This window comes from Mytilus californianus, unplaced genomic scaffold (assembly GCF_021869535.1).
Source record: "Mytilus californianus isolate M0D057914Y unplaced genomic scaffold, xbMytCali1.0.p SCAF_1, whole genome shotgun sequence".
Classification (NCBI taxonomy): Eukaryota; Metazoa; Mollusca; class Bivalvia; order Mytilida; family Mytilidae; genus Mytilus; species Mytilus californianus.
In genome coordinates, this window is record NW_026262581.1 from 113,174,316 (window position 1) to 113,200,062 (window position 25,747).

General features: G+C 31.3%; 2 protein-coding genes across 5 annotated transcripts in view; both read right to left on the minus strand.

The window, feature by feature from the left end:
• Positions 1 to 358, minus strand: part of LOC127730841 (protein patched homolog 1-like) — a 46,092-nt gene extending 45,734 nt beyond the window's left edge. For 3 of the 4 annotated variants that reach the window (XM_052239444.1, XM_052239460.1, XM_052239453.1), the window contains exon 1: positions 60 to 358. In XM_052239444.1, coding sequence (XP_052095404.1) covers positions 60 to 214 — 155 coding nt within the window. In that variant the 5' untranslated portion in view covers positions 215 to 358. The remainder of the gene's footprint in view (positions 1 to 59) is intronic. The other variant, XM_052239468.1, reaches the window with a different exon arrangement.
• A 7,005-nt stretch (positions 359 to 7,363) lies between these two features.
• Positions 7,364 to 25,747, minus strand: part of LOC127730876 (dual specificity testis-specific protein kinase 2-like) — a 31,509-nt gene continuing 13,125 nt past the window's right edge. Inside the window, exons 3-10 of the mRNA XM_052239484.1 lie at positions 25,092 to 25,140; positions 22,494 to 22,643; positions 20,226 to 20,308; positions 18,171 to 18,255; positions 16,831 to 16,914; positions 15,442 to 15,528; positions 13,627 to 13,738; positions 7,364 to 12,613 (exon numbers count right to left, since the gene is read on the minus strand). Of these exons, the coding sequence (XP_052095444.1) occupies positions 11,643 to 12,613; positions 13,627 to 13,738; positions 15,442 to 15,528; positions 16,831 to 16,914; positions 18,171 to 18,255; positions 20,226 to 20,308; positions 22,494 to 22,643; positions 25,092 to 25,140 (1,621 nt within the window). The 3' untranslated portion in view covers positions 7,364 to 11,642. The remainder of the gene's footprint in view (positions 12,614 to 13,626; positions 13,739 to 15,441; positions 15,529 to 16,830; positions 16,915 to 18,170; positions 18,256 to 20,225; positions 20,309 to 22,493; positions 22,644 to 25,091; positions 25,141 to 25,747) is intronic.

Consider the following 25,747-nt stretch of genomic DNA (forward strand, 5'->3'; position numbering starts at 1 on the left):
CTATAATTTGGAAGTCAAAACACATAGAAATGATGTCATGGGAATAACTAAATAAATACCTGTAAAATGCTGTTTCCAAAACGGAAATAATCTTGTGGCTTATTTTTTGTAAACATGATAGCTTCAGTTCCTCTTTGGACGAATTTATATCTCCATTTGAAACATGACCATTGGCATTTGTGCTGTTGATTGCGCCGTTTTTCTTCCCATCCATTTTCTTCAAAATTCAGTGAAAAATGTAAGTATCCACGGTGGGTGCATATATGCCAGTTTTATTGTTTGGTTATCTAAAGCTAATAAATTTAAAGTGCACGTTTCAGTTCACGTTTTGCATGTAAACAAACCATCCGTTAACCAAAACCTGGTACCAATGCACAATATGCATTAACAGAAACAGTAAAGTAAATAACTAGGTACCAGTTTGTTATATAACAATAGAAATATACAAAATAAAACTGGTAAAGATACGTTTACGTTTTCGAAAAAAAGTTGTTTTACATAGAAACTAAATTTTCTGATCCATTGCTTTTAAAAAGGGGGGACCAGGCGACATTAGGAGTGAAACATGTAAACTTGTAAAAAAAACCTATGTTTAACCATATATGTAGCTCCACAGGGGAGGGGGCTGCCCCTAAATCCCTGCCTCTGTATAACACTCCCTTACAAAAAAATGTCTTTTTACCATTCAAATGTCAAATCATTAATAAATGTCCATTAGCTTTCCATTATTTTTAGTATTTTTTGTTAAACTATAACTGTTTACTGCCACTGAAGGAAAAAAACAAGACAAAAAATATTTGAAAAATGCCGCCTGTTCATGCAGTAATATATCAATGATCATCAATGACATCATTATAACATAAAATATCTTACATTAGAAAATATAGGTCTATATCCTGAGTATACAACAAATTGACAATTTAATCTCTATCCTTATCTGTTTAAGGCACCACCCATTCGTCTTTTAAGGGGTCAGAATTAAGAGGGGGGCAATTTTTTTTAAATAAATTCATTATTGCTGAATTGCTTAATGCATATATCAATTGAAAGACCAAAGGCGGAAGATTTTGATTTTGAAAAATGTGTGATGACCTTTGGAAAGTTGAAACAGAGGAAGATATCAAAAAAATAATGTGTACATGGCATTAATTTGTAAATAACTATTGCAGACTGGATTATTTTTTTTATTGTTTATAAGGTCTTTCATTAATTCCTCTCATCTGTAATAAATACTTTAAAGTTCCATGACCGTTATATGAATTGCTGTAACTATATAAAACAATTAGATTGGTGTATGGCTTTAAAAATATAAATTATGTTGTGTAACTAATTCTGAAAAAGAAGCGTCGCGCGCTGCGTTACAAATTCACTGACCATGGACCCACCATGCATGAAAAATTTTCTAGGGAAGACACTGAATTGTTTGTTATTAATAAATTTCTGTCAGTTCTAAGGGAAGTAATTGCCGTTTGTTTCTATCGTAACTAAGCAAAACTTGAAAATCATGAAAACTGTTTTGATCGGGCCATCCTGTATGAAGGAATATAGTTATTGAACAAGTTTTTTTTTATATTAAAACTGAAAAATGAATCATGAGAAATATCCCCAAACCCCTCCACAAAAGATGAATGGATTTTTCCTATTAGAGCAATAAGATTAATCTAATATTATCTTTGATATTTTATTTCATTTGCGTATTTGGCTATATCAAGGTACAAAATGGTACAAAATGTATATAGAATTGAGCTTCAATGAAACAAATGGTTTTTCAACGGTTTTCATCCTTTTTAGCTCACATGGCCCAAAGGGCCAAGTGAGCTTTTCTCATCACTTGGCGTCCGTCGTCTGTCGTCGTCCGTCGTCGTCCGTCGTCGTCTGTTAACTTTTACAAAAATCTTTTCCTCTGAAACTACTGGGCCAAATTTAACAAAACTTGGCCACAATCATCATTGGGGTATCTTTTTTAAAAAATGTGTCCGATGACCCCGCCTTTCAACCAAGATGGCCGACATGGCTTAAAATAGAACATAGGAGTAAAATGCAAGTTTTGAAAACCATTGTCCGGAAACCAAATGTCTTCGGACGACGACGACGTGATACCAATATACGACCGCAAAATTTTTTGCGGTCGTATAAAAACTATAATAGATAAACAGACATTTTAAATCACAAAAATGATCAGCAGGTCAAGATCTACTAACAAGTCAAATTTTGCTGATATAGTTAGAAGACTGTCACTCTTTATAGGAGTGATTGTCCTTAAATGAGGATATTTTTAACCCTCTTTTGAGTTTCAAAAGTGAGCAAAAGCTAAAGAAGATAGATAGAAACTAAACAGAATTAATGATCAGCAATACAAGATCAACAAAACAGAGAATTTTTTCATGAATTCTATACTCATCTACAATGTTGTAGAGTGTCCTTTGTTGAATATGCACATAGACCAATGTGAGCGACACAGGCTCTTTAGAGCCTCTAGTTATTTCTGTTAAACTTCCCCTAAATACAAAACATGGGGAAGAAATGAACTTGTTATCTGTGAAACATGATTTATTTATTAGTTGTAACTGGCATTGATTTTGTTTTTTGATAAATTACTTTTTTCCAGACTTTGATTCAGTTTGTGTGTTAATCGCCCAAGTTTACACACCAATAACCTCTAGAAAAAATGTGTTTAATCCTACAGTATCCTTAATCAGGAAATGATTGCTTTCTGAAAATTGCATACAGAGTACAATGCATCATACCAAAGTTTCCCCCAAATCAGTAGAAAATTATTTCTTCATACAGAAGCTGAGTATTAGCAACGAAATTTATGGAAACGAAATAAATGTGTGTCAGACAAATTTTACACTTATTTTTAATTTTAAGCAATGACAGCCATGCAGGTTGACAAAAAAAACAACTGTACACTTAGATACCTGAGGATCATTCTGCCAAAGTTACGTTGAAATTATTCCAGTGGTTTCACAGATGAAGAGTTTTGAGGAAAAAAGGGTGCACATGCAGAAATGTCTGGCCTGCTTTACTAACTATGATTGATTGTATGCTGAAAGCCTTAACGATAAACATTTCATTACAAGTATCACATAAACTTAACATTTGCAAAGATCAATGACAATGAGGTCAAGGCCACATAAACACTGCCAGACAGACATGTACACCTTCCTTTTTTTCCTTACACCAAATATAGTTGACCTATTGCTTATAGTATCCAAGAAACTGATCAAACCATGAAAACTTAATATTGACAAGTGAACCATAAAAATGAGGTCAAGGTCAGATGAAACATGCCAGAAAAACATGTACACCTTACACTGATTCCATTCACAAATGATGTTTGACCTTTTGCTTATAGTACCTAAGAAACAGACTTAACCACATAAACTAAACATTGACCAATAAATAATGAAAATGAGGTCAAGGTCAAATGAACCCTGCCAGACAGACATGTTTATCTTATCATCATTCCATACACCAAATATAGTTGACCTTTTAGTTATATAGTATATGAGGAGAGGACCAAACCATGAAAACCTAACATTGACTAATGTCCATGGAAATGAAGTCAGGGTCAGACAGTTTACGCCACCGACTCCAGATATTAATTCCTACTTCCTTGCATATATACTGGTACGAAACAAAAAAAAAGATGACGGACGATTAATGATGGCAAAAGGCCGTGAGGTATTAATAAGGGTATACGTCAATGAGACAACATCCCAACAATACACACAATAGTACACAAGCTGAAGTGTCGCGCCTTCTTTACTGATAATAATTGAATTTCATGTTGAAATTCGCTAAGACCAATATCATCCTGAATATGCAAGAAATATTTGCCATTGGATAACAAGCCAACAACAATCAAACAGTTAATCTTTAAAATCAACGTCTTACTACAGGTACCACATAAACTTAACATTATTAATAATTAATGACAAGAGGTCAAGTTCAAACGAACTCTGTCAGATAGACAACTTCACCATACAATAAATTTATGCACCAAATAAAAATGACCAACTAAAAGTGTTAGAAAAACGGAAATGATCACAGAAGGTTAACGTCGACCAATGAATAATGAAGTCAAGGTCATATGAACCTTGTAACATATACACCTTACACTCATTCTTTATGTGCAACTTATAGTATCTGATATCCAAACCAAATCACAAAGCTTTAACCAACAAATCATGCAAACTGGGGCCAAGGTCAGATGACACCTCTCAGACAAACATTTTTACCTTACAATTATTCTATACACGGAATAAAGTTGATCTTTAACTTATATATGGCGTTGTCAGTTTATTTTCGACTTATGAGTTTGAATGTCCCTTTGATATCTTTTGCCTCTCTTTTAACAATGCATGTGATGTCGTGCTAAGCATATCTTCAATTGTAATTTAAAGTATATGAAAACAGGAGGTAGGTGTCTGACAAATCTGAAAAAGGTCTCGTCATATTCTAAGCATTTTTTTTACACAAGTGACAAACACCTAGGTAATCCTTCTTACCAGGAACACAATAACAGGATGATTAAAAATAAACCCATATATTTTTAATGCTGTGACCAAATAGGGTGGATATCCTATAGAAGAAGATGACCAGTGACCCATGTTATTTCCTTATACTTGTTCCTCTGGAAACTGTTATAAACAATGCTATAATATTCTATATCCTTTATTCTGTCAGGATCAAATACTGTAATATTTTTTTCCAAGTTGAAACAATATTCCAGAACATTTCTTCCATTTTAAACTAATATTATATAAAAGGAACTTTTTAAAAGAAAACAAAACATTTTCAAAATTTCTTTACCTATTTGGAACAAACATCTCACATTGACAGACATGTTTCAGCATTTTCTGGTAATCCATTTTGCAAAGTATGACTTGTATACAATTCGGCATCCATCAAAAAGATTTTTGAGAAATTTGGAATACCCCAAAATACAAAGCACTCAAATATGAGGGTCTAAAGGGGGTCTTTCATTTTTGTATTTGGTAGGTCATTATTCTCTATTTTTTATATTTTAGCACCCCATTATTCTCTATTCTTTATTTTTTTGGCCCATCTTTTAGTAGATTTGACCCATTATTCTCTATTCTGTAAACCCCATGCAGACCTTCAAATATTATGTACACCTGTGATAATAATACACTATTCCTTCTATCATAAATGGTTCCCCTTTGACTGACCTAATCACAAACTTTAACATGTATATTATGCTTCAATGAAACATGACTTATACTTATACAGAAGCATACCACAGGTTATTGACTTACCTTTAGTGGTTCCCCTTAAATCACAAACTTTAAACATGTAAACTATGCAAAAGTTTACGTTAATAGACCATAACTGAGGGAATGGGGTCAAATTATCAGCATGGCAATAAGATGTACCAAATCTAATACAACTGCATACCAAATATTGCTAACTTAATATAAGTAGTTTCCCTTAAACTAACCTAATCACACACTTGTTGAATCTGTTGACAAATGCAGAAACAGCAAATCAAAGCACCTCACTCAACAACTTCCTTTAAGTTAGACAAAAACTGATCAATATTGATGAAAAATAAAAGAGGTACATCAAAAGTAATGAAAACACTTGTTTTTTTCAGAGACAGGTTGCCACAATCCTTTGTTTTGGCCCATTAAACATTGAGTTAAAATTTCAAAATGATTTTTCCTGAAGTTATTGTCTTAACATATTGTCTCCACATTTAGTAAATGCCTTCCAGTCAATGAACACCTTCATATTATCATAGGACTGCAAGAGACGATGCTGTTCAAACTACTGATCTTATGAATTGAGTTCATTGTATATCTTGTTGCAGAACCGTTGTCTGAGTTTGAAGAGAGTAAAGTCTACCCAACCACATACTTAAGGTGAGTCTCCCAAGCCAGGAGCCTGTAGTTCAGTGGTTGATTGCTTTTCTATTAATGTAGCCAGTTGGATGTATCTTATGAATTTTGCAAAATCATCTTTTCCTGAGATAGTTTTTATTTTCTGCTAAATAGTTCTCTCTTGAAATTGCACTACCAGTATCACTCCTTATTTTATATATAAATGTAATAAATTGCTATCTTATGAAAGAATGAACACTCCTGAGCTAAACTGGATCCCAAAAGTTGAATACAACTTTTAATTCTTAAGGTAGAATAAAGGTGTCAGACCACCAATTCAAAATCCCTATATAATCAACCAAATTATTCCATTTTCACAGCTTTCTTTATATTTTTCCTTTAGTTTAACTTCATAGAAACCAGGTATACACAGGCAATTGTCTCTGAAAAAATAAATGGGAAATGTGTCCATTGGACACAGATGATGCCCCCGCTTGCATATATCGTTAAAAAGGGATTTAACTCAAGAACTGTAAAAGTGAATCAACCAAAATTTTTACTTGATCTGAGTTTTGTGGTAATAAGTATTGTGTACATAACATTTGATTGAGGCAAACTTAAGAAAGAGAACGGAAATTCAGCAATTTTTCCATTTGTAAAGGGGCATAACTCTAAAAAGGTAAAAGTGACGCCACCAATATTCGAACTTGATCTGTGTTTTTTGGCAATAAGAATTGTGTATAAATTTCATAACATTTGGTTGAGACAAACTCAAGTTAGAGAACAGAAAAGAAAAATTCAGCAATTTTTCCATTTGTAAAGGGGCATAACTCTAGAACGGTAAAAGTGACGCCACCATAATTCAAACTTGATCTGTGTTTTGTGGTAATAAGCATTGTGTATAAGTTTCATAACATTTGGTTGAGGCAAACTAAAGTTAAAGAATGGAAACCAATTTTGGGATGTACGGATGGACGGTTGTACGTACGGCTGTACAGACGGACATTGGTAAAACTTAAGGCCCCCTCCGCTACAGCGGGGGCATATCGATCCTAGTAATTTTTTTCAGAGACAAGTGCCTGTGCACGTATACCCTGAATTGTACATGTATCACCTTTCTATATGCCAATTTTCAACCAATGTTTATTGTCTTATGGTGAAAAACGATCGTTCGGAAAACAACTGTTACTAAAAATGACCCCTGTTTTTTTGGGAAATACTATGGAGCCAATTAATCCTCAATTTTTCATGCAAAATCATGGACAAGTAAATTTTGACTCCAAATGGTCTAAATATATTTCTCTTCCACCAAAAGTTTCATTCCTGCAAATATTTTTGTTAGTTTAAGTAAACAATGACATCAAAAGCACTATTTGTTGTTAGGGAATGGCTACTTTTAAATTGGAGTGTGTGAATTGGTGGTCTGACACCTAAAGAGAACAGTTAGCCATCAAGAAAACATGTTTTAGCTAATACAAGAACTCTACAGTGAAAAAATAGTCTAAACAAACCTACTCAACAGATGTTTATTATGTAAAAGATAACACAGAATTGTAACAAAGTGTAGGATATATTATTTGACATACAAAAATAAACTTTCAAACGTGTGTCATTAATAACACTTTCTGTACAAGTAAAAATCATTTGAACACTATATTAACATAATTGCTATATGGTTTAATGAATAAATAAATTCAAAAGAACTATATAAATTATTTTTTTTAAATTTTTCATTAACAGCTTTTCAGTCACTAAGTATACACTTTCCTAAAACTGCATTGTGCCTGAAGTCTGCCTCCCCATCACCTTAGCTGCCATCAACAACTTATTTCACATTGAATCAAATGCTGGAATTTCACACAAGAATCAGAATAAGACATTTTTAGAAGAAAAGTCATTTGGCAATAATGATGAGGATAAATCTGCATCTAAAATTATTTCTAACAACATGTCATTCAGTTCTATTTTATATTCTATTTCATGATAAGTTATCATTTACAGGACTGAACCAAAATTATAAATTTAAACTTTTTAATCAAGTTGCTGTCCAATGTTTCACATAGGGAAAACCTTTTCTAACTTTAGATACAATACATTTCACGAAGGCACATCATCTTACAACAGAGAGTATATAATGTGAAATTTCCAAAAACTTTTTGGAAATTTTCAATAGGGTCCTATGATAAACAATATTTTATACTAGTAACTAACTTGGATTTCAATGAAGTACAATTGAAGGCAAATGTGTGAATGCATCTTCCTTAGGTTTAAATAAAATCTTTTGAGTGACAGAAAAATTTAGTTCAGGGTCAAGACTGAATACACTTCACACATGTTTCAAGTTGCATGCACTTCTTTAAGGATCAAATATATAACTTTAAGCTGGTTTTCAGTAACATGACCACTTTGGAAAGAGTTTCACATGGCACTTTTATCCCCATTGTCAATTTTACCATGATTTGAGGCTATTAGGTTCCTTATTTTCTGGAAGGAAGCTGTTAACATATGACATCAGAACTAATTATGATGATGGATACAAACTGTTAATGTCTCTCGTTGCCCTTTTTGTCAGTTGAGTGCACTTGGAACTCTTGTTCTAGCTAGCTATATGTCTTAATATACAAAATATCATTAATAATTTCATTGATGTTAGTTTTGAAGTTTGGATTAAACAATTTTTATAATATATTTTTAATTTCCTTGTATTAAGGTAGATAGGGTGTCTTCCTCCATCTTGGATTTTAAAATACCAGAAAGCAATCGGTCTAGATCTTTAATAGAATGTGTAAATTTTGAGAGTAGTAGGTAATTCATGTGTAAGAATTTTCATTTCAATATAGAAAATGACATGTTTTATCATATTTATGGTTGTATTTTACAAAAAACAGAAAACTTTTGTTTGATTCAAATTTTTCCAACTTTGCCACATAAGGGGAGGCAAATGTAAGGGCAGATAATTCAGATAAAGGTACTTTTATAATAGAATGTGTTAGGAATTTACCTATTTTATTATGTATAGCAAGAAAACGGGTTCGGTGACCCCATTTTTTCTTTTTCTTATCTGAAAGCATACTATTAAAGCTATCTTCTCATATTTTATCTCAAAATTCTATTGTGTAGTTTTCGTTTTATGGCTGAAAATTGGGTTTTCCATGCATAATCTATACAAAATCTGTCAATTTTGAACAACCTGTAGCCTGAAAATAAGCCCCGTGACCCATTCTTTTTATTAAATTTTTTTGAAAAGCATGATATAAACTACATTTTGGCAAATTATTAAAAAAATCTATGGATTATAATTTAGACACCCCATCTACCTTAATTGACATAATTAAGGTGATGCATTGACATGTAATAACTGATACACAGGTAGTATTCATCTACTTCTTTGTCATTTGAGTCTACATTGTATTTATCCAATAAAATCAAAACTACAATCTTCTATTTGACAAGAACATCTATAAATATGTTACTGCAAAAATAGTAAATTCACTAACAATAAAAATCCATTAACAGCTTTGGCAAATATCTGTATAATTATAGTTATATGAATTTTTCTGAGAGCACTATGAAATAAATTATTGCACCTTAGATAACTGTAAATGTTAACATGACAAAGCAGTCTATTAGTAAGCTGGTTACAAACATTTCTATGATTTTTAACATACACAGAGGAATCTATAATTTCCAACTTTCACAAAGAAATGTAAAATTTGTATGATAAGTTTTTATGTTCACACACATATTATACAGGATGGTAAAAAAGTAAGAATTACAAGGATTCAAATCTTTCCTTCCAATGAAAACAAGAATAAGTGCACATTTCATGTCTCTACGAGTAAGAGGTAGAAGTTATATTGCAACCAGTAATACTAATAACAGGCCGTTATTAATGGCTACTGGTACTAATCAACTAAACAATAAAAATAGATTGAAAGTAAATGTTTAAGTTTCTGTATCTAGTAGCAATATTTCAAAGCTTGGAAAGATTTTGTTGACTGTTTAATATCTTCTCAAAGATAACATGGGTTAAAATTTCATGTTCAAGAATAGAGAATGACAGCAATTGGCATTTTCCTTTTTTCATCTAACATGAAACCTCCAAAAATTGAGTTTTGAGTTCTTTTGAAACATGAAATGTTCCAAGCATGTAACTTTTGGACTTACTATATGATCATAAAGAAAGACATAGACATTTTTATTTGAATAAAAGAAACAGTTGTCTACAACATTTGATATAAAAGCCTGAATACCATTGAATGTTTATGAAACAAACCAGAATGATGACCCCTAGATGTCTTTGTTTTTTGGGTATTGTTGGGATGCTCATTGATCAAGTCAAGTCTTAGCAAAATATGTATGTCTTGCCTGATCTAAAGTAGTGAAAAATGGTCGGAGAAACTTTAAGTTTAATGCATGATAGTAAAATGATGATTGTCAATTACAAGTTCAAAGTGAAAAATAGTTATGAATTTCTGCATTTGGTGTAAACATTAACACAAAATGATATCACATACAGTGTATGCTAAATTTTATTTGTATCTTTTTTTTTTCATATCATGCATAGATGTAACCCCAAAATGTTTTTAGAGAATATAGGTTTTTTTTTTTTTGGTGTCTATTGAATTATTCAGAATCTTAGTTTATAAAATCAGCATTGTGTTGTACAATGATGAATGATAAGTAATACAAATTTCCATGTATAATTTCTCATTGAACAAGAGCGACAACTCAATTCATTTTGCCCCATGTTTTATCAGTATCTTTTCTTACGGAGTTATAAACAACAGTACATGTACATGTTATATCAGCACGATCCTAAAATTCAAATGGGTGTTGCTTTGTTTTAGTGACACTAAAACTAAATTCAAACATTTTTTTCCGTACTAATGACAGAGGTATAATTTACAAGTTTTGAGTTTAAAGAAACTACTACACTGTAGTGCTCATTCTAAATTTTGATAAAACCCAGATATATATTTATTTTCTCCTAGCCTACTATTAAGAAGTTTGCAATTTCACGATGGTATCACATATTTATTATTTGCTGCAAAGATATCTTTTAATTATTATTAATATTATACATCTGTAAATAACATTATAATCTATAAAAACTGTAAACCTTGAGTAACAGATATAATTAAGTACCATTCTATACAAACTCTTGAGTAACAACAAATATATACATATGTAATTCTATTCGATGGTTTATAAATTATCACAGTGGTTAATATATCAGGTGGAACTATTGTCATGGAAACAGAGGTTAAGACTGTAGTATGTATTTAAAACAAGAGGAACCATAGTAAATGCTCAATTAAGTCCATATTAAATTATCAAGTTAGAAAAGACTGTTTGAACCTCTCTTTAGATATTAAAATTAAAAATGTCATCCAACAGTTTTTTTTTTATGAAATTACATTTTTCTAAAAAATAATATTGCTATGGGAATACATGATTCTTCCATTTGTACAAAGTATAGAATTCACTTCCTTGCTTAAAACCAATTAACTTATTCAGCAATTGTCTTTTTTCAACAAATTAGTCAATCTGATATTGGAATGTTACAAAAATTGCACTTAATCATTTTATACCCCATCTTATCCCTGAAGAAATGGCTAGAAGAGCTGTTTTCCTAAATTCTGATATGATGTTTAGTTTCACTATGAAAAAATAAAAATATTTTATTGAAATTACACTATAACACTAAATTTTTTAGCTATAAGTATTTTTTCTTATATCACTAGTAACATTGAAAACTACAGATCCTACACATACCATCATACTATAAAGTTACACTCTAGTTTCCATTATTGGTCTGTTTAATTTGACAACTGTTTCTTTTTTCTTTCCATTTCTCTGTGAATCAGATTTATCTCTGCTACTTTTATCTGACTTATTATTTCCATTTACATCTTTACTTGCATTTGATTTAGTTTTAGTACCTGTCAATTTGTCATCAACACATGATGAAACAGATTCCTGATATGAGACATTTAACTTTTTGGCGAATTCTTCCTCTTGAGATGTTCCCTGATTATTCAGGCAACTTTTTTGGGAAGTTCCCAAATCAAAATTAAAACGATTTTCATCTACACCATTATCAGCAGAACTAATAACACTTGTCTGTGAATCTTCACTTAACTGTCTGCACACATATAACTTTCGACAAGTTTTGCGATTATTCCTCCGAGAAGATTTTACATCCCATGTTTTACTATACTTTGACCAATCCTCCTTGGTCAATGCATTGTTTAAATTTTCATCGATTTCATTCTGCAGTCTATGAGCTACTTCCTCTGGGAATATAGTGGACTTTGATCGAGGACATAATGATACTCTTGTATTTGAGTTTTTCCTTGACCCTGATCCATGCAGAGATTCTTGATGGAAACGTTCTGCTGCTTTTCTTAAAAGCATTGGAGAGGAAGGTAAAGACTGACTTCGCCTTTCATATGTATATTGTCTTTTACCAAAATTGTCAGGGGTTCTGGGGGTACATGGTGGTGTCAGGGCATCTGATGGAGATGGAAGCTCAAAACCCATAGAGTCTCTATTACGTGGAGTACCTAATATTTTTCCACCATATCGTTGAAAGGCAGCAAAAGGATTACTATCAGCAGGAATATAAAATGGATCATCTTTACTCATTGCTTCTCCTACTACCTGAGGGGTCAAAGGTTCACTGAAATCCTCCACTGCATCGATCAGATTTAATATATTGTCCTCAGATTTTGATCTTTTGTGACCACTTAAAGCATTTTCTGAAAAGGATTGACATATTTGTTAAATTAAAATCAAGTGAAAATATTAAATCTGCATTCATCCTTTCTTCCATTTCTTTTACGCAAAATATTAGTGGACAAACATATATCTGCTAAGAAAACTATTTTTTAAAAGTAATTATCTTAACACACAGAAATGGTTCTTCACTGCATATTCAGGAGGTTATACATGTACTTTAATTACTTATGTATCAAATTTTCATTGCATTTAATTTCAGTATATAAAAATATTTCTCTTTTATTAAAAGTGTCTATAATTATCTTGGCGCCTGAACTAATTCAACCTACTGTTGTCCATAATGCTAAAATCCTACTAGATAATGGGTGTTTATATGAAAAATCTTTAGCTGGTAAGATAGGTATGGACTAAAAGTAGAAATTTTTTTGACAAAACATTTGTTGAATCAAAAGCATTAAATTTATAATAGAGATCCCCAACCACAAAAAAATACCTTTCACATAAAAATTAATTAGTTGCAGAATGATTTTCATTGGTATTCAGATCAATTTTAGTTTCAATTGGCACAGTGGTTGCGAATAAATATTTGAATTTTTTTCAATGCATGACAGATGACAATTGATGACAGAACCTCACATGGCGCAATGGGATTGATTGATTGACTGACGGAGGCTTAATGTCAAGTGAAAAATATAACTGGGTAATTCAGGACTATAAAAAGATAATGTAATTTGAAGATACCCTTCTTTGTGCTTTTCTGACATGCTGAGTAGGATTTTTAACATTCTAGGTCACAAAGTAACTAAAAGACAAGTTCACCTTCTAGCTTTTGCTCTACTCTTAAATGTTGCATGCTTGACAGGGAAGCAGCCTATTTTAAAGTCTTAAAGTCGACCCTGAGCACAAAACCTTGAGTCCACCTAGGTGTTTTGGAAAATTAGGGTCAGAAGAGCTATAACTGTGAAAAAATTATAAATTATAAAGAAGTGGTTTATTGGTTGCTTTGCTCACTAGATGATTCTTCTATCTATACCTTTGATATGAAGTTTTTCTGGAGTATTTAGATTATCATCTAATAATCTCTGTTGAATCTGAATTAATGAGTGAGCTATCTCTGTAAAACTTGGTCTCTTTTTTGGATCAATCTGTAATAATGGAAAAGGTGTAATCATAAAGTTATTTACATTATGTACTGACAATATTGCCCGATTTGAAATGCAACTAACTTATCATCATTGCAAAGATCATATGGTGAATTATATTCTCTCTTTATATTTATAGAATAACTAATCGAAGAATTCAAATAGAGAAAAATATTCAACGAGTGACCGAACAACACATTAATTCATGAATGCGCGTAACGCATGAGTTAATTATCAGTGTTGTTCGGTCACTAGCATGTAATTCTTTTTTTTCTTAGTTCAAAATTATGAATGTCATACAAATACAAGATTCAGCACAATAAAGTGCAGTAAAAGAACTGAAGACTTTTTTAAGCTATGGATTCAGATTTTGGTTGAATAAAAGGGATTCATATGTCCTACAGTTTACTTGCAAACTACTATATTACGGTAATGCTTATAAGTTTTGCCTTGTCGCAAATGATCACTGTATGTTATACTTAATTTGAATAATATAACTAGTACACGTTTTCACTAAAACCCACAGCAAAATTGAATGTAAAGTCAAGAACATTCTAATATCATACAATGAAGTGAGGACATAACACAAACAACCATGATACTAAATAAATTCATCATAAGCTTAGAATGCGTTCCATATCTTACATTAGAATATGTACACACAGTTGTACTTAGTCACTATCTTGTTGTCATTTCTATTTTGCTCAAATCTGATTCTATACATGTACAGTATTCAATGTTTTATTTTCTAGCTTGATATTTAAATAAGAAGAAGTGGTATGATGCCAATGAGACAAATTAGTTAGTTGTACATATATATCCATATTAGAAATATGATTTTAAACAAGAATCAAATGACAGAGATATTTGAGTTACTCCACAAAAAAGGTATAAAATACCAAAATCTCACCCAATTCTAAACATAAAGGCACTACACTAGTAAATGCAACAACCTCTGTATTTATCATTGAGGATGAGGGTATCAATTTCATTGGATTAACCTTTAATTTAAACCCCCAGTGTGTTAACTCTCTATTTTTCTTGATTAATTTCCTATTACATGGATTCTTTTTCATATTTTATAAGAAATTTTTAAGGAACTCCAATGCTCCTTTCTTTTGGCTAAGATTTTTCTTTAAACTTTAATTTATTGATAGACAGCATGAAATTTTTTACTTATATTCATTCTACTTTTTATTAAGTTTCTTGAATTCATATTTTGATAAGTTAAAAGTTTATGCCATTGTTATAGCATTTTTCCTCTTTTAAATAGCCTTTCCAAAAAAGTGTGAGTTCAAGTCTCACTTAGGACGGAAAAATAATAATACAACTAAAATACCAAAATTTCAAAAAGATAGAATTATTTTTGGCTTCTTTTTTCATTCTTTTGCAAATCACAGATTTGAAAAAAAAAAGATTAAGAAAATAAACCTTCTTTATACGTTTTATGGTTCTTACTTTTTCAGCTTGGGAAAACCAGAAACTCCATTTAATTCTGATTATTCTGTTACGACAAAATTTTAGATGGCCTTTTTAAAATTAATCCATTTCCAAAAAGACAACTATCAGATGAAAAGACTGTCAAATTCAATTACTAATTCTAAAAACTTTTACATGATGTTATTTTTTACCTATTCTCACGTCAATACAAATTCTCTATAATTCACTCAAACAATGTGATGTTTATCTTTATTTTAAAGTCTTACCTGACAACATCTGAAGGTTAACCTGAGATAATCCAAAGGACAGAATGATACCATCTCACAAAACTTGACATAATCCAATCCAAATCTCTGAGAAAGAACAAGACATACAATATAATATGAAAGGATACATGTAATTAAATATCATAAAATAAGAATATTTTGAGTTATTTTTATGTAGCAAACTTAATTTTAAATATAGATTATATTTAAAGTTGACTAAACAGTCAATTTGTCTTCCCAAGTGGTTACATTTCCTCAACTTACTCCTTTTATTGGTCAGATAAACTTTTCATAGATACAAGTACAGATAACTTTCTCAGACATAGGTAAATGTGAAACTATGCCCAAAATTTCTGACAGCACTGACGATTTTCAACATCTTTTAAAAGATTATATATCATCAATGGGATTGTATTTTAAAAATATCAATTTTCTGAAAATATTTCATAATTTTCTTAAAACTTAATTATGAACTGAAAATTTGCACACAACATAACTGGCATCAAATGTATTGAAACCCTGTTTTCTTTAACTGACCTATTCAAAAACTTTAACAATTGTTGACACCACCAACACTGATTCAAATGACGGAAAAAACATGTCAAAGTCTTCCTTCATGCTTTTCCCGAGAGAGGCAAAAACTGAATTATCTATCTTTTAACATTTGCTTGGTGAAGTGATAAAAATTAGTGCATTATGTCATGTAGGTTCTGCGATAATTTCATTAGCATCTGATAGATGAGGCCAACCTTCTTTTCTTGGAATGGCAGTCCATGTTTTGCTTTGGGAAATCCCAAAATTCAAATAGGATCTGCACAATGGCATCAATAAAGAAATATCCTGCAAAAAATTCTTTGAAATTCACAAGAGTCACAGATAAAAGTGCCAACCCTTTTGTAGATATGGCAAAGTCAATATTTTACTATGGGAAACCCAAAAAATTAAAAAGTAGCGAATGTTTTCCATTCATTAGGCTAAGATAGAGTTACAGATACAAAAGTACACAGGACTCAACCAACAGTGTACTTTTGATATTTGAACACCAAAAAAAACCAAACAGCTGAAATGATCACAATAATGTACCTGCTTCACTAAAGCAGGAGTATAAGTATTTTGTATTAAGGAAGGTAATTTATTCTTCCAAATTTTTTCATTTCTTGATTGTTAGTTTTGTTTTCATGCTTTAATGTTATCTTCAGAACTTATTTCTTTTAAATTGTCAAATAATAGCTTTTAATGTTAGGTACACAAAAGATAGTTTGGATACCTCAATTTTCACATTTAATAAACGAAAAAGTTAAAGGGTACTTTTACGATCAAGACCATGCATCTAAAAAGTTTTCTGCCCTTTTAAAAAAAAAAATTCTAACAAAAATAAAAGTAATTTACCGATGTTCTTGGCATGAAATCTGGATCTGCATCTATTCTTGCTGTTATTTCACAGGATATAATACTGTATGAAAATATATCAGCCTGCAATGGAAACACTTTACATTAATTCACATGATAATAAATGTAACTATTTAGAATTTCCAGTAGAACCATTAAAACATACATCTAAAACTTTCATCTAGAAGCTGCATGAAATATTCAACAATGACTCATGACATCACATATCATGCTAATAAAATTTAATCTTTGAATTGGTGGAAGAACTGGTGATAGAAAACAAAACGACAGGATATTTCCAACCCTTATCTTAACTTGCAATCAAAACTGCTCTGTGGTAGTTTTGCTTGTAGTAAATTCTATACAGACTGTTACAGCAGGAATATTTAAATAACTTCTGTAACAATCTGAATAGAATTGACCTGTGAAATTAAGTTAAAAGAGGAATTATTTGTGTATAAAACATAACATCATTTCACATTGTGTGTATTTTTTATGAAAGAAGAAGGAATTGCTAAGTCCTTTTTATTGTTTACAGAAGTTTGATGTAAATATTTATAAACTGTTGACACAGAGATATGTCTCACCTGTAGGTAAATTTAACAGTATAATGCAAGTGTTGAAATTTGAATGAAAAAACTGTAACATGTAAACTATGCAATACTTTCAAAGTCAATGCAATTATTGACATCCTAACCAGAAAAGGCAGGCATCAGTATAGTAGGCAAGAAAGAAAACAAAATGCAAATTTAGGTCTCCAGACTACCAACCTGCTTTTTTGTTACAGATTGAACATGTCAAATAATATTCAGAAACATGGTGAAACAGTTATTACAGGGTATGTCAGAAAGGACTGGTCCACTGACCCTGTTTATTTTTCTAACCTGACCTGATGCATTAAAGTATGCTTTTTATTCAGGGGCCAGCTGAGGCCCGCCTCAGGGTGCAGGATTTTCTCCCCCTGTTGAAGACCCATTGGTGCCCTTCGGCTGTTTTCTGCTCTTTGGTCGGGTTGTTGTCTCTTTGACACATTCCCCATTTCCATTCTCAATTTTATTAAGGGTTAGTAAATCTTAAAAGCTAAGGTGCACTTTAGATTATTCACTATTTTAGCATAAAAGCACATAAATAATTTCACATTTTCACCAATACTGAAAGTAGTCAAACTGGCACTTAGTCTATAGAAGATTAAAACATGATAGATGAAATCATGTAAACAATGCCATTAAAAGCTATGCAACATTAAATTCTGAATGGACTGTTATTCACATGCATTTCATACTCAGCTATCAAGTTATAGATGTTAAACACAATAAAATATCTTAATTCTATACAAGTACCTGTTCATTATACCATTCTCCATTGAGGACTTCTGGAGCCATCCAATACGGTGAACCTACTATTGACAACCTCTCTGTCTTGTTTCTGAAAAATTTGTTTAAATTAATTTGCATATCATTTGAGATTTCTATCCGCTTTCAGTCAACACTATAAGACCTTTTTGATTAGAGTTTTTTGTCTTTAGTTTCCATCTTTTCAGGGTTCACCTTTTTTGTAACACAGATTCTTTTCACCTGCATATATTCCTCATTTATTTAAACCATCTTTAAGAAAAAACATCAAATAAAATTTGTTAACTTGTACCATGATAATTGAATATGAATTTCATTTTGTCCAAAATATATTTATAAACAATTTATTAAACCATATATTATTGAATGAAAACATATGCATTTGAACTTTTGAGTATTGAAATGTAAAACAGGTCTCTAAATAATGTAAATGTTTTGAACAAGAGTCCACATGCTGAAATGTCTCGCCTGTTTTACTGACCATTGATTTCAGGTTGAAAGTCTTAAAGATAAAGGTTTTACTTCAAGTATCACATAGACTTAACATTTTTAAAGATCCATGACAATGAGGTCAAGGTCAGATAAAAACTGTCACACAGACATGTACACCTAACAATTATTCCATACACCAAATAAAATTGACCCATTGCTTATGGTAATTGAAAAACAGACCAAAACACATAAACTTAATGTTAACCAATGAACCATGGAAATGAGGTCAAGGTTTGATGATGCTGGCTAGACATGTACACCTTACACGCATTCCATACACCAATTATAATTGACCTATTGCTATTAGTATTTGAAAAACAGACTAAAACACAAAAACTTAACATTGACCAATGAACCATGAAAATGAGGTCAAGGTCAGATGACACCAGCTAAACAGACATGTACACCTTACAATCATTCCATAAACCAAATATAGTTGACCTATTGTTTATAGTACTTGAAAAACAGACCAAAACACAAAAACTTAACAATGATCAATGAACCATGAAAATGAGGTCAAGGTCAGATGAAACCTGCCAGTCTGACATGTACCCCTTACAATCACATATAGTTGACCTGCTGCTTGTAGTGTCTGAGAAACGGACCTAATCATGTAACTTTAACCTTCATCACTGATCCATGAATTGAGGTCAAGGTCAGGTTAATCCTGTCAGACGGACATGGGTCATGTAGACGTTGCAAGGAACCCATATACCAAATATAATTATCCTATTACTCATAATAAGTGAGAAATTCACATGACAAAAAACTAATTTTTTTTCAAGCAGTCACTGAACCATGAAAATGGGGTCAAGGGCAATGGGCATATGACAGACAGAAACTTTGTAACATAAGGTATCTGCATGCAAGGTATGTAGCATACAGGTCTTCTACCTTGTGAGAAATAAAGCTTTATACAAATAGTTTATGCTGCCGCCGCCCGAGAGTAATACCTATGTCTGGCATACTGTGACTTTCGTCACAGGCGAGACAAAAATGGGTTAGCCTTTGTAGTACTCTGTTATAATGTACCCTGATGTTATTCTTCGATGTAAATTTTCTGAACATTTGAAATTTGTACAACCATGAATTTTAATTGTTATATATATAGATATTGAAATGCTGATTAACATATTGTTTATAGATGATAAAGAATCTGAAGAGGTTGCCATGTGGTATGATATCAACCTGATCACTTTCTTTCCATGTGATCTTCGGTGGGTTACTGTCTCATTGGCAATTATGTCACACCTCATTATTCTTGTTTTTAAATGTATTTTCTTAATCTAGCATGTTTTTTGGCATGTATCTGGCATTTAGAATAAATAATGAATATTACAGACAACAATTCTCCTTATGATAGATTATATCATATCTTACACTCTATTAATTAAACTGATAATTGCAAAATAGTTGCCAATAGTCTGTTACTTTTTGGGTTTTTTTTTGTATACCACTTCTTAAATAACAATTTTGTTGCAATGTCACAACTGATCATGCTTTTGATATCCTCTGAAACAACCAAAATCTCATCTTTGACTATATACTTACAGTGGATCTGGAATTTTTGCTGCCAATCCAAAGTCTGCCACTACAGCTTGTAAATTGCCTTCTGTAATTCTCACTAGTACATTCTATAAAATAAAATGTGTAACAGACCAAATAACATTGTAGGTGATGTTATAATTTCTATTGTATAAACATTTCAATTATCTTATATGGATCTATTCAAGGTCTGTTAATAGGTTTAGCCATTCAATAGCATTTTCTATTCTGAATCAACTATAATTGTTATTGAAGTTACAACAAATAAAATTCAGAAATATTTTCAAATGGTTACATCAGCAAATTTACAAGATATTTCCATTACTTTCTATTGTTTGGCTGACCCTTGACACTTTTTACAAATATCAAGACTCTTTATTTCAAGTCCTGATAACATGATAAAGTTTTTACTGTACAATCCATCAAATTAAAAAGAATCTTCACTTTATCATAGTTATGTAGAGTAGAAGTATAAAGAGCAAGATATTTTATTGCATTACATAAATCTGCATCTGCTGCACAATGTGCACTTCCTTTCATGTTAAGTGCATCTATATGTTATATATTGACTACAGGGATTTATAATTGATGATCAGTACACTACAGGTAATCTATTGTTGAGAGTTATTTACTGGTAATTATCATAAGGTGGGCTACAAAGACAAACTACCTTTAGTTATAAATGTCATGATTTATTGAAAATTTGAGTGAAATCATCTGACATTATCTAGTTATCCTCAATAGATTACAGTACTGAGTGATGGAATAAAAGGCCAGAAAGATAATATTTTACAGTTTTTTTGTTTTTAATTTTGATAAAACTGCTTAAAAAGCCTTACTTCAACAGAGTTTTTGATTTTTTATGATTATTCCCTCAACGAATATGATACCAATTTTTCTTTAGATAACCTTAAGATATATTTTATGGTTGATCATGGATAATAGTAAACAATAATAATTACATGAAAAGTCAATAACAAATGTAAATTTAGTACACCAAATAACATGATATCTCAAGGATACAAACGTTTATCTTTTAAGTGTTATAACAGCAAATAAAATAGCTAAGCACAATCTTGTTTTTAGACAGAAACTGTGCTTTGAAATGATGGTCATTTACTTTTTTATTACCTCAACTTCAAAAATTTGCAATTAGTTGGATGGAGTGTCTCAATTAAACCAATTTTTCAGTGCTACGTAATTCATTTTCATTTAATTCAATGCATTTATCACCATCAAAATATTTTAAATGCCTAAGTTAATCCACGATATCACTGACTAGTTTGGATTAAACATGCTACTTAAAGGCGCCGGCCTTAAATAAAATACTTTAGTGAAAGATAAAAGGGAAGTAACTTTAACCTATTTAAATCTATAAAAGTAAACAATAGGGGTGTCAAACTGAGTCATATAAAACTTTTGGTCTCTACTGACCAAATTAACCGATTTCAAAGGATTACTCAAATACACTTGGCAAACAAACAAATCCCTTAAGAACTTCCTTTTAATTCACAAACATTAAACTTCCCAGGATAAGTAATATTTCTTTTAACAGGAAACAAAATACAAGATAACAGGATTGCTTTACTTCCTTGATAACTATATATTACCTATGTATTAATTCAGGGTATATAATTAGATCACAAGTTAATTTATCATCCAACAAAATTTGATGGGAAATGCAAAATTTGCAAATGTACAATCATGACTAGGTAAAACCACCTAAGGAAATGTATAAATCTGCACCTGTTTTATATCAACTCGCAGCTAAGTTGTGACAATAATTTCCTGTGAATGAAATTTCATGTTGAAATGCCAATTTAATCATGTATTATGTAGAATGTGGCAAAATGTCATATAAGCAATAGTACCCTCATCTGATGATTTTTATAAGCTGCTGATGAGATATATTTTACATTCTCAGTTTCCTTGTTATAAATCCATATCTGAACTGAATTGTTTAGCCTCAGCAGAACCAAGTGTTAAGATCCACTGCCTGTAATGCTATGAAAAAAGATGGCAGACCAATATTTTTGCAGGGTGAGATGATGGCCAAAACTATGTTTTAATTTTTTTCTATCAAATGGGTTCTGGTGTTTTCTTGGTTTTTTTCTATTCTCGGAACTTGAGCAATTGTGATCAATGACCCCCTATGTGACAATCTGGAATATTCTTGGTTTACTCCAGTAGAAAGACCTTACATGAAAATTTTATTTCCCTGGTCTAATGGCTGACGATTCCATCCATTTTGACAAGATCTAAGGAAATACTTACTTTAGATGTCAGATCTCTGTGGAACCAGCCTCTTGAATGTAAATAATCCATCCCTTTGGCTATATCTAATGACAGATTTAATTTGGCTGTCCATGGAAGTTCAAACTCTTTATCAGCAATCACTTGATCTAAACTTCCACCATTAATATACTACAATACATAAAACATTCTTTCTATGTGTTGTCTTTAATTTCAAATAATTTTTCTATCACATTCAATACATTGAAAAATGCAAAAAAAAATCAGTGTATAAAATGGAGTTGTTGTTAAAATGGCTACTTGCATGTTGTGTTTGTAAAATGTGGGCTAAAATACTTTTCTTCTATGTTATTAAGGAATTCTTAGCAGAAAATATAAAGAAATCCAGGCTTTCAATGACAAATTTGTTGATCGGTAAAACATGACAAATTTTTTACTGTGTTTCCCAAGTGGTATACACATTGACTGCAGATGACTGGTTGGCGAACTGGGTCGTTATTACTACACACAATCTTAGTATTCACAAATTCAACTTGTTGCAGCATCTTCTCTATGACATCAATCAAACCTATCTATACTATTGATACTTGGATTTACACCTAATACTACATTACATCTGAATTTGAAGTGTTTACACCTAATACTACATTACATCTGAATTTGAAGTGTTTACACCTAATACTACATTACATCTGAATTTGAAGTGTTTACACCTAATAGTACATTACATCTGAATTTGAAGTGTTTTCACCTAATATTACATTACATCTGAATTTGAAGTGTTTACACCTAATAGTACATTACATCTGAATTTGAAGTGTTTACACCTAATACTACATTACATCTTAATTTGAAGTGTTATTGGTTACAACTTGTATATAGGATGTAGAGCATGTTTAATATCTACTTCTACATCAACAATATGTTGGAAATCTGAGTAATTGTCATTTCTCAAAATACATTTTAGACTGATCAATCGAAGCTTCATCTTCTTCATGATCAGAAATATAACAGTCTAGAAACTTAAAGTATGAAATCCTGCTAGCTTATATGGATAAAATTAGCAGATAGATTCAAGTTAATCACAATATTTTCAATTACACTTTATTGTTTATAGCCATATAACAAGTTCAGATATATTGGGTGTTAGAGATAGAACTTTAACAATTATGTATGTGAATTGGTTTGTTGATTAGGAAATCTGTATATAGGATCAATACAATAGACTTAAAGATCACTGTAGCCTTATGTTACTATAGCCTGAAATCTCCAGTGCCATATATATTTCCTTTTACTTAATGGGATGATAGATTTAATTATTCATACTTATCTTGTATTCATTAGCAGCATTGATGCTATTGTTAACATCTACAGTAACATTAAAATGCACACAATTGTCTTCCCTTAATATTATCCAACATTTCTTAATGTATTCTCTACAATTTTTGTTCTAACGTTTGATAACACTTTCTTCATAGCATACATTGATTTCAAAATTACACAGTTCAGCATTTGAAACTTTTGCATGAAAAATGTAATATCATTAGATTCTGAATGTAAAAATTTCTATCAATTTATCAACAGATGAATAACCTTTCTGTCTTTGGATGGGGGAGAGGAATTACAGAAATAGTATGTACCATTTCTTCTAAACAATTGGTAAACCTCCACAATCTGATTACTTCATGACTGGCCTACTTATTCACAATTAATTAACAGCAAACACTATCAACTTTAGCAGATACAAAAACTGTCAGTCTGCAATTAAGTATTAGTCTTAATCCACCCATGCCAATGTCTATACAGAAAACTACAAAGTCCTCTTTAAACAAACCAACTAGCAGATATTTATTTTTCATGGATGATTTGTTAAATTATCCATGCTAAGTTTGATAATAAAGTACAATTTATTAATAGACAAGATAAGCATAAGAGGGAAATAAGAGTTATCTGTGAACAAAAGAATGTTTCTGTACTACCATATGTCTTTTATCCACATCAAAACAATCAGAATCAATAACAAATTACTATAATAATGTACAGCAAGTGCAAATCATTATTTGTGGTACTCCTCTTCATGTCACAGTACTGTTATTATAGTGTCTGCAAAACCCACTACACCAAATCCATTTACAAGTTGCACACAATGTTCAACATAGTATACCCCACTTACTATTAAACACTGACAAAAAAACCATGATCAGTGGGTATCGTAAAAGTAAGCATTGTCAATCAAGAAGTGTTTGCCCAACAGATTTTATAGTAGCTTACACAGTACAATTCAACTTCTAACATTCTAGATAAATATACCAAATCATTCTTTAATACAGCTGACAAATACAAGGAAAATATCCCATGCTCAGAGGTATGATAGAAGTAATGTTAAACATGTTAATGTTTCAGCAGTAATGAAAATGGTCTACAATATATAACTTAACATGGTTAAGTTCCAGACCAAAATATCAAATCATTCCTTTATTCAGTTATGTTTAAAAGTTATAAGTAGGGAAAGTCATAGACTGACAGATGGACAAGATCATTGCAGTTTCTCCTTGAGTTGGGACATAATATTGTTTCTTTCCCAGACCTGTTCCAGGATGAATGTATAAATAAACTTACTTCTGTCAATGCATGGAGTTGTCCTTCATGAACACAGACACCAATAAACCTGTAATCAGAAATCTAAATCTATCAGTTAAAGTTTATAATACATTTCTCAACCCTATATATTTCATATACAGAACTGTTCTTTGAAACAGTGATATAAAAAGTATACCTAAATTTGTAAATCATCTTCAGTAAAAAACATTCACATATTTAGAGATATTCATGCAAATAGCATTCTATCAAGTGGTTTTGACAAAGTTTGTTATGTGATGAAATTTGCCTTAGCGATTTAGGTTTCTATACTTAACAAATTTTAAAACTAGATATGGACAATGCCCTCCCCCTTTTCTGCTCTGCCATATGAATGAGTATAGTTCCACATATTTTAGATTTGACAAACAGTGATGTTGGCATACAACTTGAAATTGTTACGCTGTCTGTAAGACACAAATGATGCCCCCGCCTGACCAAAAAAATGACTAAGTCCAACTACCTGTCTTTTTCAGAATATATGAAAAAAAAATCAAAATCCTGTGGACATGCACACCTCCATTATGTGTTTGAACATCCTACAAAATATTAAAGCTGTATCTCCAAAACTGTAGGAGGAGATAGCCGGACAAACCATGATCTCTTTATGCAGCTTGTACCAAAAAAATGACCAAGTC